General features: G+C 43.4%; 1 protein-coding gene across 18 annotated transcripts in view; it reads right to left on the bottom strand.

The window, feature by feature from the left end:
* The window catches only part of sorbs2a (sorbin and SH3 domain containing 2a), a 55411-nt gene that overhangs the window by 11013 nt on the left and 30563 nt on the right, over positions 1-13835 (bottom strand). For 12 of the 18 annotated variants that reach the window (XM_080880144.1, XM_080880138.1, XM_080880143.1 and 9 more), the window contains 8 exons: positions 13443-13493; positions 13097-13313; positions 12842-12956; positions 11136-11207; positions 6400-6456; positions 5531-5580; positions 3476-3651; positions 1204-3036 (listed from right to left, as the gene is read on the bottom strand). In XM_080880144.1, the coding sequence (XP_080736270.1) occupies positions 1204-3036; positions 3476-3651; positions 5531-5580; positions 6400-6456; positions 11136-11207; positions 12842-12956; positions 13097-13313; positions 13443-13493 (2571 nt within the window). The remainder of the gene's footprint in view (positions 1-1203; positions 3037-3475; positions 3652-5530; positions 5581-6399; positions 6457-11135; positions 11208-12841; positions 12957-13096; positions 13314-13442; positions 13494-13835) is intronic. The other 6 variants (XM_080880134.1, XM_080880135.1, XM_080880137.1 and 3 more) reach the window with 4 other exon arrangements.

Here is a 13835-nt window from a genome sequence, read left to right as displayed (position 1 = left end):
CACGGGGAATACAGAGCAAAAAAATATGGCAAACAACAAAAACGTAGGATCAAAAGGATTACGGGAAAGAAAATGACCTGGTAATAATGCGATAACTATAAATAAATGTTTGAAACAGACAAATGATACAAGAAAAACAAAATGCATTAAAAAAAAAAAAAGGAACATTCACAACAATTTACCCCAAACATCAACCTTGTCTCTTAGAAGTTATATTTCTTTACAAATAAACTGAAATAACAAATACGGTTTGAAGGAAACTGTAACCAGATTATTATTTCTTACTCTGAACATGAAAGTAGATTTTTTGAACACATTCACTGACAACACATTTAAAACAAAAGTGTTTGATCAATATCCACCTGAAGTAACTACACATCCTGTTCTGTTTTGTGATTTGAGGTTTAGACACTGCCTAAACCCAACTATAAATTCAAGTCTACACGTAAACCTCGGCTTCTGGTGAGAGAATTCAATTCTTTGTATAGCCAAACTCCAAAATCCAGTTAATGACTCGTTCATTAGGAGCCTAAAAGTAAGGTGTAAAGAAATATTACATCTTTGAGACAGGATTACAGAGCAATATACTGTAAATTCTCAAATATCTGTCTTCCAAAATTGCATAAAACAAAGCCAGCATTTGAAACAATCCCTCTCCTGTTTCAAACCCTTTTCATCAGTGCTAAAACAGACTTATTATACTTGGACCATGTTATTTGTATCCCTCACTGTACTTTTGTACTATTTCACTGTAATAGTTCAGCTTCTCCACTGTTTTCTTCATCTGTTCATTGAGGATCTGCCAATAAAACTCCACATTCTGTGCAGTGTTTCAAATTAAAGCAGAAGCACTGTCCTCTTATTTTACTAAAAAAATAGCAGGAAGCTTCACTCACATTAACTTAACAAAATAAACAAATAGCCAGATTTGTCTCGAGAATTTACAGTAAATGGGTCTTAATCAATGCCATACAATTAAACAGAAAAGCATGGTAATGGAAGTGTCGGCAGATCAATGAGGAGAACTGGGCAACGAGTGCAGACAAAACTGAAAGAGACACTGAGATAAATGTAAGTGGATGTATATGTGCCTTCGTGTATTTATGCTTGTATGCATGCATGTATTTGTTGTGAAACACACTCATGTTAAGTGACTGCTAAGTGTAGTGTGTATCTGAGGTGTTACATGTGTGTTATTTCCACCTGAGTAACAGAGACCATTTCCATTGCCCTGCTCCTCTCCATAATCATTGTTGTTTGAGGTCTCCAACTGTCGTCCATAACAGGCACTGATTGGTGACTGTATCCGTGGTGACTGTAACCGTGGTGTTGAGGGCTCTCCTCTATATGAGGCATACCCAGTGGGGCTACTGTCTGGGTACAACGATGCAGAGGAGTGACCGCCGTGCCAACACCCCCTCCTTCCCCGCAACGAGGAGCTGCGTTCTGGCACATTTGGCAGCAGTTCTGCCAAGATTCTTCTCAGGATGCTATCATCAGGTGCCCGAGGGTTTCTGTGGCCTCTCTCTGCTTGAATGTGCTCATATATGTCTCTCAAAGCTGCATCTAGCGCTTCGTAAATTGCCTGTTTAGACTTGGGTCTGCTACCTCGACCTCCGCCCCCACTGCATCTTCTAGAGGTAGGTGGTGAGCCCTTTTTCCTGCGGAAAGGCACTGGACTGACCAGGAAGGCCAGCTTGGACATCGATTGCTGGGATTGTGAGCTCTGGTTTTGGGAATGGCTGCTGCGGGTCTGCTGTGAAGGTCTCTGGTGCTCCTGTCGCGCGCGTTCCCGCTCATGACGTATCATGGTTGTGAAACGGGTATATGAAGCCGGGCAGCGGCCTTTGCAGGTGCTGATGAGATGGCGGTGTTGGTAGCCTTGGCTCTGGCCAAGACTCTGGTGACCAGGATGATGGTGGTGATGGTGGTGGTGGTGACGGAGGTGGTGGTGATGGTGGTGGAGGGTGGAAGAGCCGTATAGGCTCTCAGAGGAGGTTAGTGAGCAATGGTCAAAGTCACTCTCACTGCAAAATGACGAGCCTTCAACCTGAATGAAGTCACTGAGGTCAGAGGCAACAGCGTCTTGTTCACTGTCAGAATAGTCTGGGTTGGCTTGGGGGCCTTGGAGAACAGGAGGAGCGGGGAAGGACCGTCCACGCCCGGGGTCTGGTCCAACACGAGGCTGTCCCTCAGGGGGGCTACGAGGTCGGTGTAAGTGATCCATGGTTTGAGGTACTGTTCCACTGTTTCCATTGTTGTCTTCTTCCAGTAAAGACTCTATTGAAAAACGGCGTTTTGGATAACTGGGTGTGACACCACCACCACTGCTAGCTCGAGATGATGAGCCACCTGGTGTGGTGGTGCCTGAAGGCACCTCGCCATCACCCAAGTTAGGCATGGATTTGGATTTCTGAATAAGACGCTCATATTCAGAAATGCGGTTTGGCACCATATCACGTGGCACTTCCACACCCCAGGAGGGTGTCCAAGGAGAGAGGCGATGCCGAAGCAGATGAGGCTGACGCTCTAGATCCAGGATGCGCGCACGGACCGACCGGATGACTTCAGATGGAATTAGCTGAGCTCTGTCGATCTGGTGCATCTTTCGATAGAGCTGGAGAAAGCCCGGCGAGTCGTGTGCTCGTCGTCGATGGAGACGGGGTAATGAACGAGTAGATGATGATACTGTGGAGAGATTTCCATCGCATACCAGTGACCCAGCACTCTCTGAGCGGGTAGCATTTCGTCCACCCGAGCTAGAACGCCCATCGTTGAGTAGGTCATCACAACTGCGTGACTTTAGCTTGGCAGGAGAAGCTGGCGCAGCCTCTGCACTGCTCCACGTCTCAGCATTCTGGCATTTTGTCTGCCAGCTGTTCTTACAACAGACAGACTGTTTGGAGGAAGAGCTGCCATCTTGGCTGCCATCCTCATTTGAATTGAGAGGGTCAGATGGGACTGGGGGAACAAAGGGCTGCTGATAAGGACCTGGAGAGGTCAAACTGTTTGAATACATGCTGCATGCGTCCCCACCTTTTAGATGTCCAATAGAGAGCAGCGTGGTGAGAGAGAAGAAGGAGGAAAGCAAGTTAAGAAATAATACCCAGCAAAACAGTAGAAGAGCTGGGGAGAGGGAGAATAAACAGGAGAGAAGAATGGATGGAAAAAACAGATGACTTGATGTTCTTTTTTTTTTTTCCTTCAGACTTCCACCAATCAGTGAACTTTAAGGTTTATACCAGAAAGGCATCATATTGCAAAAAACCCAACAAAATCATATAAGCACAGTTCACATGCATGTGTTGGGAAAAGAAGGGAAAACAAACACAACCTGACCTAGGGTGAGCCTTTGGTGGCTAAACAGTAATGGTAACTTTCTTCTGGATTTGCCAAACAGCAAAATACAAAAAAATATCTCTTTTCATGAAATACCCAGAAGTGAAAGAAGCTGCATCTGTGAAAGCGTGGCTACCTTTGGCTCTGGAGGGTGAGGATGGTGAGGAACGAATGACGGGTTTCTTTAGGCTGCTGCTGGGTCTGTAGGCATCCACTGGTTTAGGGGAAGTTGCAGCTCGGCTCTGAGATGGAGCATTCACTTGGGAGCTTGACGGCTCAGACTTCCTTCTCTTCCTGTAGTCACTGGCAGCACTACAATAAAGAATGGGCCAAACAGTCAGTGAATCCAGTTTGCAGAAGGCGAATACAGACACTATAAATCTCCTGTGGGAGCACTGTTTATTTACCAAAGTCATGAGTAGTTGAATTGACAACAGGCAAAAAATTAATTAAAAGTAACCCAGTAGTTTTAAGAAATAACCTCTTTTGTAAGAAATGATGCTACTGACAAAAGGAGATGTTAAATTTACATAGAATATGTCTGTGAAGGTTCTCAGTCATCCAGGTCATCGTAGTCAAAGGAGCTTGCAAAGAAAAGTGTCTGGACTTCTTTAAGTTGCTTGAAGACGTTTCACCTCTCATCTGAGAAGCTTCTTCAGTTCTAAGGTCAAATGGTGGAGAGTCCCAGATATAAAACTAGTGGGAGTAACCCCCCACAGAGGGACAAAAGGACCCCCTGATGATCCTCTAATCGCCTGAGCCAAGGTGTGAGACTGGGTGTGGGTCCCAATCAGCCAGAGTTTCGGGTGTGTTCATTGTGAAACCTGGCCCCACCTTATCATGCGAATTCCTGAGGTCAGATGGCCCAGGATGTGAGTGGGCGTTAAGGCGTCTGGGAAGGGATCTCAAAACTGGATTATAGATGGCAGAGAGTTGGTGTCGTAAACCCCCGCCTCTGTTCAAAGATGGTCGCTCACAGTGGACATAGATGGCTTCTTTCACTCCTCTTTCAAACCATCTGTCCTCTCTGTCCAAAATGTGAACATTGGCATCCTCGAAAGAGTGTCCTTTATCCTTAAGATGCAGATGGACTGCTGAGTCTTGTCCTGTGGAGGTGGCTCTTCTGTGTTGTGCCATGCGCTTGTGAAGTGGCTGTTTGGTCTCTCCAATGTAGAGGTCTGAGCATTCCTCGCTGCACTGTACAGCATACACCACATTGTTAAGTCAGTGTTTTGTCGTTTTGTCTTTCGGGTGAACCAGTTTTTGTCTGAGCGTGTTACTGGGTCTGAAATGCACCGGGGTGTCATGCTTGGAGAAAACTCTCCTGAGTTTCTCTGATACACCGGCTACATAGGGGATGACAATGTTGTTGCGTCTGTCCTTCTTATCCTCCCTCGCTGGTGTCTGGTCTTCTTTTCTGTGCCTCTTTGCTGACTTTAAGAAGAAGAAGGCCCGAAGAAGGCCACTGAAGAAGCTTCTCGGATGAGTAGTGAAACGTCTTCAAGCAACTTAAAGAAGTCCAGACGCTTTTCTTTGCAAGCTCCTTTGACTTTACATAGAATACTTTATAGGTTTTATATATTGAGAGAATGTTAAAATCACTATGATCAATATGAAAACCTTGAATACATTTCTAGTATATCTAAGATCATCATACAAAGTACCAGATTATACTTAAATCCAAAAACAAAACAAAGGGAATAAAGTAACTTGAGTTTTAAATGTTAAAAATCCAAGGGGGCTTTCTGTTCAGGACAGTTAAATAAATGACCCGGCCTATTCATCACATCCCCGCTCTGCCCTCTCTCTTCACAGAGTATAATGCATCTGAATAAGCAGGCCATTGATGAAAGGGAGTGGGATGAGGGGAGGAATGGGGGTTGAGGGAAGGACAGGAGGTGAAGAGCAGCATCAATAGGTTTGCTGGGTTCATTTATTCTGGCTCAGCTCATGAAAAAAAAAAAAAAACGAGGCAAAGCGCCCTACCATCAGTGACAAAAGCAAAATTAAGACTTCACAAGTCATCATTTACTGCACACGCACGAGATGTTTGTGCGAGCGACAATATGAGAAAGACCTTAGTTTTTCTACTGAGCTGAATCACAACACGGACAGCTGCTGGTGAAAGGATGGGGGAGGGGGAAGAGGGGATGAGGGTGATGCAGAGGAAAATAAAAGAAGCAGCAGTTACCTTGCAGGTCTCTCTGGAGCCTTGTCAGCAGGAGTGATGTGGAGGGATGTCTGGAATAGGGCAGACAACAAAAGAGAAAAGTGAGCCCCGCAGGAACAAAGACTTGAGGCAGAGCAGCTTACAATACACAGCCTGCATGCGGTTGTTGCTGTGCCACACTCAAAACACTCCCCCAGCGTAAGGCGCAATGGATGCTGGTTCCACATGGCACACCTGACCAAGAAAAGGCCCTGCTGGTGCACACATACCGAAGACAAATTTCTGGTCTCTGTCGTGCTGCTCTGAAGGATGATGGAAAAGGTGATGCACTGAAGGGTGTTATGGAGGTTCAGCTCAGGGGGGCAAATGTTACCCTGCAAAAACTGGCATGGATCAGCTGGAATGGGTCTTAGTGGTATAGAGTGTTCAACGCTGATGACAAAAGTAGGGAAATCAACAGCATCGATTGCAATCACATTTATACTGGGATAAATGTGTGATTACCCTATGATGACTTGGGTAGGTGCAAGTCCCCAACCCCCATGATCATGAACTAGACTGAATTGGATTGAGAAAAATGATGGGTGGACACTTATGTCTGAAGCATCTATTGGTTTTCTAAAGTTTTGAGCTCATACTGTAATGTTACCAAAGGCTGATAAAAAAGAATGACGTGAACCAGCACTTCAAAGCTTCAAATGTTCAACAGCCTTCACAAAACAACCCACTCAAATTTTAGTAAATGGCTAGCATTTTAATTTAAACTCACAGTACATTCATTTTTAGCAGTCGTATCTTAAATATGTCTTAGCAATCGAGATCCTGATTGCTGTAACGGGTTAGAAATGGTACAATTAACACTACTGGAACACTTGTGAATGTGAGATTACCTCAATGCGCTGGCGAGCGGAGATGTCTGGATTATAATCCAGCCGTTTTTTAGGAGGCTTGAGCCCCAAGCAGCAGCAGTGAGCAGGAAGGGGAGGAGAAGAGGAGGAGGAATAAGAAGGTGAAGATGGAGGAGGTGAAGGAGGAGAAGCGGTGGTGACATCATGGGGGGGAAACAAACAAAAAAAAAAAAAAACATGTGGAGAGAGTGACACCTGTTAGAGAATCTGAGTAACCACAGACAACCACAGCACATGTGATTTGCTTGTATCAGACACTTGTGCACTTACACCAACACATTGACACACACCTACATATATCTATTCATCACACACGTTCTTTGATATACACTTTCTAATGTATTCTATTTATTAGTTTTTTCCCTTAAACTGCAGATTGTCGAGGCTAAAACAACGCAGGCCTACTACACCAGTCTATAAACCACACCAACACACGCAACTGTGCCTATTTACCACACACACATGCAGAGTGTAAGAACAAGCTGTAAGCAAAAAGCAAAGTGAAGCACAAGCTGCGACATTGTGTTTCTTTGAGAGTGCAAGGACTTGCACAATCAAATGCTGTGACTTATCGCCTCAATCGAAAACTGAACACAGTGTGTGGTTCTGACCGTGGCCGTATCAGTCAGATAAAATGTCTACACTCTAAGGGCTTATTGAATGATGTGAAACAGTGAAAACATTGCAGGTAGAAATCTCACAAAACAGCTAAACATGACTGTGAGAAGACAGAAAGTCATGCTAGATCTGAATGTGAAATTTTCACCTGAACATTTCGAATAAGCCCAGCAAGTCAACACCTGATGTCATGCGCTGGCATGGACAGAGGCATGTCCATGTGACACTTTGTAAATCAGACAGGTTGTGGGTAATTTGATCCCACATTTATGACTGGAGGCGATCTCTGTTTCAAGTCACTATGACATTATTACCACTTACATCCATCAGAGGGCACTAAAGCATTTAGCTTCAAAGTATGCAGAGAGTTCCCTCATAGTACTGCAAGGATCAAATGAATAAACAGGGTATGTAAAGGCAGATTGACAAATAAATACTGGCATGTACAGTACTACGCAAAAGTCTTGAGCCATTCTTATTCTTTATGTTCTTCACCACAGTCTGAACTCTCTCAGGCAGCTTTCTTGTCATTTCTTTAAGTAGACTTCAGCAATAGTTCTCCAGGCTGCAGCTCTTTTTTCAGTGTTTCTGCCTTTTGTTTTGTTCTCTGTCAAGATGATACCACAAGGCTTCATTAATATTAATGTCCCGGCTCTGGGAAGGCCAATACATAACTGATAGTGTTTTACTTCCTAGGTATGCTTTACAGCATTGGCATTGCTTTTGAGGTCATTATCATGCTGAAAAATTAAGCCACCAGACGCTTTCTCCCAATACCACAGGCTGAAATGCCCCAAACCATGACAGTGCCTCCACTGTGTTTTATAGATGGCTGCAGACACTGTTGTACCTCTCTCTAGACCTCCTCTGTACATACTGATTACAATTTGTGAACAAAAAGTTTCAAATTCAGATACATGATTATAAAGCCTGCTGCCAATCAGCTGAAGGATTAGCTGCATCTCTCAGGTCTTGTCAGGTCTTTACTGATTTTTTCCTACTTCTCGAGGACATGACTTTTAGCTGTAACCATTTTTTTATGCCTTCTTAGGTCATTTCTTATTTTGTCCCCAACTTGTCCAGTTTCCTAGAAATTTTTAAAACTCACACTGCACACCAAGTTTTACAACAATAGTATGTTATGCCTGTCAACTATTTTCATGGATTTAGCTAAAGAAATGGGAACAAATTATGTGTTTTTTGTGACAGGCTGCTAGTAACAAAGTGCCTAAAGGTAATATTTAAAACTGCTTCTTTGACAAGTTGTCATACAGTGGGGCAAAAAAGTATTTAGTCAGCCACCGATTGTGCAGGTTCCCCCACCTAAAATGATGACAGAGGTCAGTAATTTGCACCAGAGGTACACTTCAACTGTGAGAGACAGAATGTGAAAAAAAAAAAAATCCATGAATCCACATGGTAGGATTTGTAAAGAATTTATTCATAAATCAGGGTGGAAAATAAGTATTTGGTCAATAACAAAAATACGACTCAATACTTTGTAACATAACCTTTGTTGGCAATAACAGAGGGCAAACGTTTACTATAGGTCTTTACCAGGTTTGCACACACAGTAGCTGGTATTTTGGCCCATTCCTCCATGCAGATCTTCTCGAGAGCAGTGATGTTTTGGGGCTGTCGCCGAGCAACACGGACTTTCAACTCCCGCCACAGATTTTCTATGGGGTTGAGGTCTGGAGACTGGCTAGGCCACTCCAGGACTTTCAAATGCTTCTTACGGAGCCACTCCTTTGTTGCCCGGGCGGTGTGTTTTGGATCATTGTCATGTTGGAAGACCCAGCCTCGTTTCATCTTCAAAGTTCTCACTGATGGAAGGAGGTGTTGGCTCAAAATCTCACGATACATGGCCCCATTCATTCTGTCCTTAACACGGATCAGTCGTCCTGTCCCCTTGGCAGAAAAACAGCTCCATAGCATGATGTTTCCACCCCCATGCTTCACAGTAGGTATGGTGTTCTTGGGATGCAACTCAGTATTCTTCTTCCTCCAAACACGACGAGTTGAGTTTATACCAAAAAGTTCTACTTTGGTTTCATCTGACCACATGACATTCTCCCAATCCTCTGCTGTATCATCCATGTGCTCTCTGGCAAACTTCAGACGGGCCTGGACATGCACTGGCTTCAGCAGCGGAACACGTCTGGCACTGCGGGATTTGATTCCCTGCCGTTGTAGTGTGTTACTGATGGTGACCTTTGTTACTTTGGTCCCAGCTCTCTGCAGGTCATTCACCAGGTCCCCCCGTGTGGTTCTGGGATCTTTGCTCACCGTTCTCATGATCATTTTGACCCCACGGGATGAGATCTTGCGTGGAGCCCCAGATCGAGGGAGATTATCAGTGGTCTTGTATGTCTTCCATTTTCTGATGATTGCTCCCACAGTTGATTTTTTCACACCAAGCTGCTTGCCTATTGTAGATTCACTCTTCCCAGTCTGGTGCAGGTCTACAATACTTTTCCTGGTGTCCTTCGAAAGCTCTGGCAGGGCGAAGGACACTGTCTCAGCTGAACTATGGACACGCACACACATACATATACTGATACTGATAAGCACTCACTGACGCAACACCCTCCCTACCCCGGCTCCAACGCCACCCCCAACGCTTACCTCCCCCATGATGTGGACATCGGGTCAGCTGGAGGCGCAGTCGAAAGATTGTAGCGGTCCCAGATCAGATGTACACACTGGAACTCTTTCCCATGTTGCTTGTCTGTGTTTATTGTGTTATTGTGAGTTGATACCTGTGCATTCCTGTATTATCCTTTTGTGTTGTACATTTCAATGTTTTTTTTCCTCGCTACCTGGCCTGACCTGTCTCCCCAATGTGATGTTTGTATTGTATGTATGGTCGGCAAGGTCTGTCATCTCGGTTGTGGGCAAAAGACCTGCAACTGACAAATAAAGGCTATCTCATCTCATCTCATCATCTCTTTGGTCTTGGCCATGGCGGAGTTTGGAGTCTGACTGTTTGAGGCTGTGGACAGGTGTCTTTTATACAGATGATGAGTTCAAACAGGTGCCATTCATACAGGTAACGAGTGGGGGACAGAAAAGCTTCTTACAGAAGACGTTACAGGTCTGTGAGAGCCAGAGATTTTCTTTGTTTGAGGTGACCAAATACTTATTTTCCACCCTGATTTACGAATAAATTCTTTACAAATCCTACCATGTGAATTCATGGATTTTTTTTTCACATTCTGTCTCTCACAGTTGAAGTGTACCTCTGGTGCAAATTACTGACCTCTGTCATCATTTTAAGTGGGGGAACTTGCACAATCGGTGGCTGACTAAATACTTTTTTGCCCCACTGTATGTGTAGAGACAACACTGATTCATTCCTTGACTTAGGAGCCTGTTTCATGCTTGAATGATTCATAGGTCAGCGTTGTGAGGCTTAGCTAACAAAAACACATTCTTCTGAAAATGGTGAGGCAGAATGACTGGAATGAAAAAGCAGATTGAAAAAGCAGCCAATGTCCAAAGAAAAACTTCAGAAAGCCCAGAGAACTAAAGAAATTACAAGAAAGTCTGGCTTCTTAGATGCTAAATATGAAGAATTTAGAAGTGGCTAAAGACTTTCGCAAAGAACTGTATGATAGATACTGAACAAAATTACACAAATTATTTAAGAAAGAGTTTAGAGCAAAAAGTAAATATCAGTCGAATCTCTGCTACTGCATCTTTTTTATTAATGTTTTGACTGTTCATGACCTCAAGTTATCTCAAACGTTTGGAGGCCACTGCCTTTAAACCATTTCCTGCTTATTTTTGAACAAGATGCAGAAATGAACCAACTGAAACAAAAGTGTCGAGGTTCACGTGTGAGCATTTTAGTGCCTGCTAGTCAAAGAACCAAAAACCCAGCAGCAGAGAGATAAACCGCAGTTTGTCACAAAGGTGTTTTGGGGGTAAGGAAGGGGGCACCAAACAAGCACCAAACAAGTATCACATGCCCAAACAACTAGCCCCACCCAGTCTAATAGCACAGACATAAAAAAAAAGTCCCGGGTGGAGTGGAGATAGTGGGTGTATGCCTATGACAGAGTTGTGTTTAAAGGAGTAGCTAGGCCCTGACTTACCGGCCGCCCAAACTCCAGCTCGGAAAAGAACTTATACCAAGGCTCGTTCTCTAAATCTATGTCATCATAGGTCTGGGAAAGCATGACAGTGACAGAGAGAGGAAGTAGAAGAAAGACAGGAGAAAGGAAGTGTGGAAAGAAGTCACACACAAAGAGAGACATGGTCCTCGTGGTTAGGAATGGGCACAGGTGGCAAAGGGAGATGGGCACAGGATGAACCAGGATGAAGGCTTGCCCATGGAAACAAAAGTGTTGCAGCAGAGCCCATTTACAGCTCAAGTTTCACTCCTACAGTACAGTGGTCAGTCAGTCTAGACTAGAGCAACAAACTGCCACAATCCAAAAAGGGCTCAGGCTAAACATGTAAATAATAACTGTAACTGACTACGCTTTTGTGCTGCTGTATGCATTTATACAGTCTATAAACATCAAACACAAACAGCACCATGAACCACTCAGAAGTGAATGTTTGTGAATGAAAAAAGACAACATTTAGATGTTTTTCACGTTTTAAAATGATGTCCATATTAATGTTTTAGTTGCCTTAGTTTTCTTGTATGTCTTGATGCCTTTTAAGACACATTTTAATAAAAGGTCAGCTTGTTTGATTTGTTTCCATTTACTGTTACTTGAACTGTAGAGATGGCATTGTGTGTTTTACCACGCTGTCTGCTCTTTCTAACCCCAATCCCACATAAAATTGAGTTTTCATGCCAAATGAAAAACTGCCAGGAGATGTTTTGTAGGTGTTGTAGTGCTACATCTCTGGCTTAAAAGGAAATTCAGCTTTCAGATGGATGAGTCACCCTGGAAAAAAAAACAAAACAGAAGCCTGGAGCAGAGACTGCCAATCACACAAATGCATTAGGGACACTTGCACACACACATCTAAAGAACAAGAGTAACAGAAAAACATTTTTTGCCTCTTAAAGGCCATAATTACCCAAACGAGTGCGTCATCAACATACAGGTTGTTTTAGGGGTGACACTTTTTTACTTTGGTTAATGGAGAAAAAAAATTATACCGAGCAGCACATTAGACAGCGTGGGTCCTTCTACAGCTTTCTCCTTTATTACCTCTGTCTATCAGGAAGTGACTCATGCATTATTGCCCTGGAAGCACTCTCAGCAGTCATCACATAAAACATCTGCGAAACAGCCTTTTTTTTTTTGCAAACACAACTCATTTATAACACATTATTCATTATTCCGTCCTAATCTCAAATACTATTTTTTTCAGTCCCGCCTGTCAACACAGTCAGTTTTTGCATTTTTTTCCTGCTATCTGCTTTGTCCTTCACCCCACACAAACATTAACACTGAGTACTGTCGCTAGCGGATGTAAGCACTGGAAGCTTTTAACGCCCACATTGTCTCTGACAGAAGAAGAGCCATGTGAAAGCCAACAATATAATGACATACTAATGTCTGTCTACCAGACTAGCAAGTTTCAAAAAAAAAAAAAAAAAAAAAAAAAAAAAAAAGGCGCTCTTGCTTGTGACTATTTTTTCACTCTAAAAACAGCCTGAGCAGTGACTGAATTATTTAATCTTCTACCAAACGATACCAAGAAACACTGTGAGGAAATCACTTGATGTTCTCACACGATGCCAGGGTGAAGATAAACAGGGAGGCATTTCTCTGCATATTTTAAGAGGGGTGGGAATTTCAGTATTTAAAAAAAAAAAATAATAATAATTACTCACTGGTCTTTCATGCTCCAAGATAGAGGACTTCCCAGGCTCGTACTCAAAAATACTCTTGGGCTCTGCGCGGTACTTTCGCGTGTCCACTTTTCGGTCTGGAGGACCCCATTCATTGCTGGTGTGAGAGAAACAAACACATGCTTTTTCAGAAAAAAACGCTTGAGATAACTGACATTAAAATAAAGATTATTAAAAATATTACAGCATATCAATATATCATCAATATTAGTTAATATTGAGAAAGTTCGCACTTACGCGTCTGTCAAGTCCCTCTCGCGATCACTGTCTCTCGCCCTCAGTTGGAGAAGGGATGGCATGGGTGGAGGTGGTGGGGGTACAGGGGATGGTGAAAGCTCCCGAGGTCCAAGATGCCCTTCATTGTTATCCGAGGGGCTCTTGGACAGAGGCCTGTACGTATGTGTCCGAGGGGCAGGGTGGGCCATGGTGGTGCTGGATGACAGGCTGTAGTTATCTGGCAAGGACAGGATGGAGGAGAGAGTGGAGGCAGAAGCAATGAGGCCAGTAAGCCAGAAAGGAAGGTTGGGAAGAAGTTATTGATTTTTAGGAAATACAACTTGTGTTACACAGGAGCAGGTCTCACCATTGTTTACGAGAGCATATGAAGCATTGTATGTGTCGGAATAGTCGTCATCTGTAGAGGAAATGTACAAAACAGTTGATTGGGAACACGTGTAAGCACACTTTGTTGTACACAGGGTACAAGTTTGTCCTCAAAGATAGCACTTTTAACCAGCCTGGAAATGAACAGTTACACAAGTGATTTTCTTTTCAGCTACAAGTATATTAAAAGCACCAAAGCAACATGATCCACTTTCCCAGAACTCTTTCTGAACTTTAAAGATGAAAGATGACTGAAATTCTGACTAAAACGAATCAAGGTTGCAGGATGGGGAAAGCATACTACTGCCTGTGCTTCCAGTAAAATCAAAAAAATAAAATGCATCAAGACCATAATGAGCCTTTGGATGAGTTC

This window comes from Rhamphochromis sp. 'chilingali' (genome assembly GCF_963969265.1).
Source record: "Rhamphochromis sp. 'chilingali' genome assembly, chromosome: 4".
NCBI classification, from domain to species: domain Eukaryota; kingdom Metazoa; phylum Chordata; class Actinopteri; order Cichliformes; family Cichlidae; genus Rhamphochromis; species Rhamphochromis sp. 'chilingali'.
Note: the sequence above shows the minus strand (reverse complement) of the source record. Positions and strands in the feature narration are given on the sequence as shown.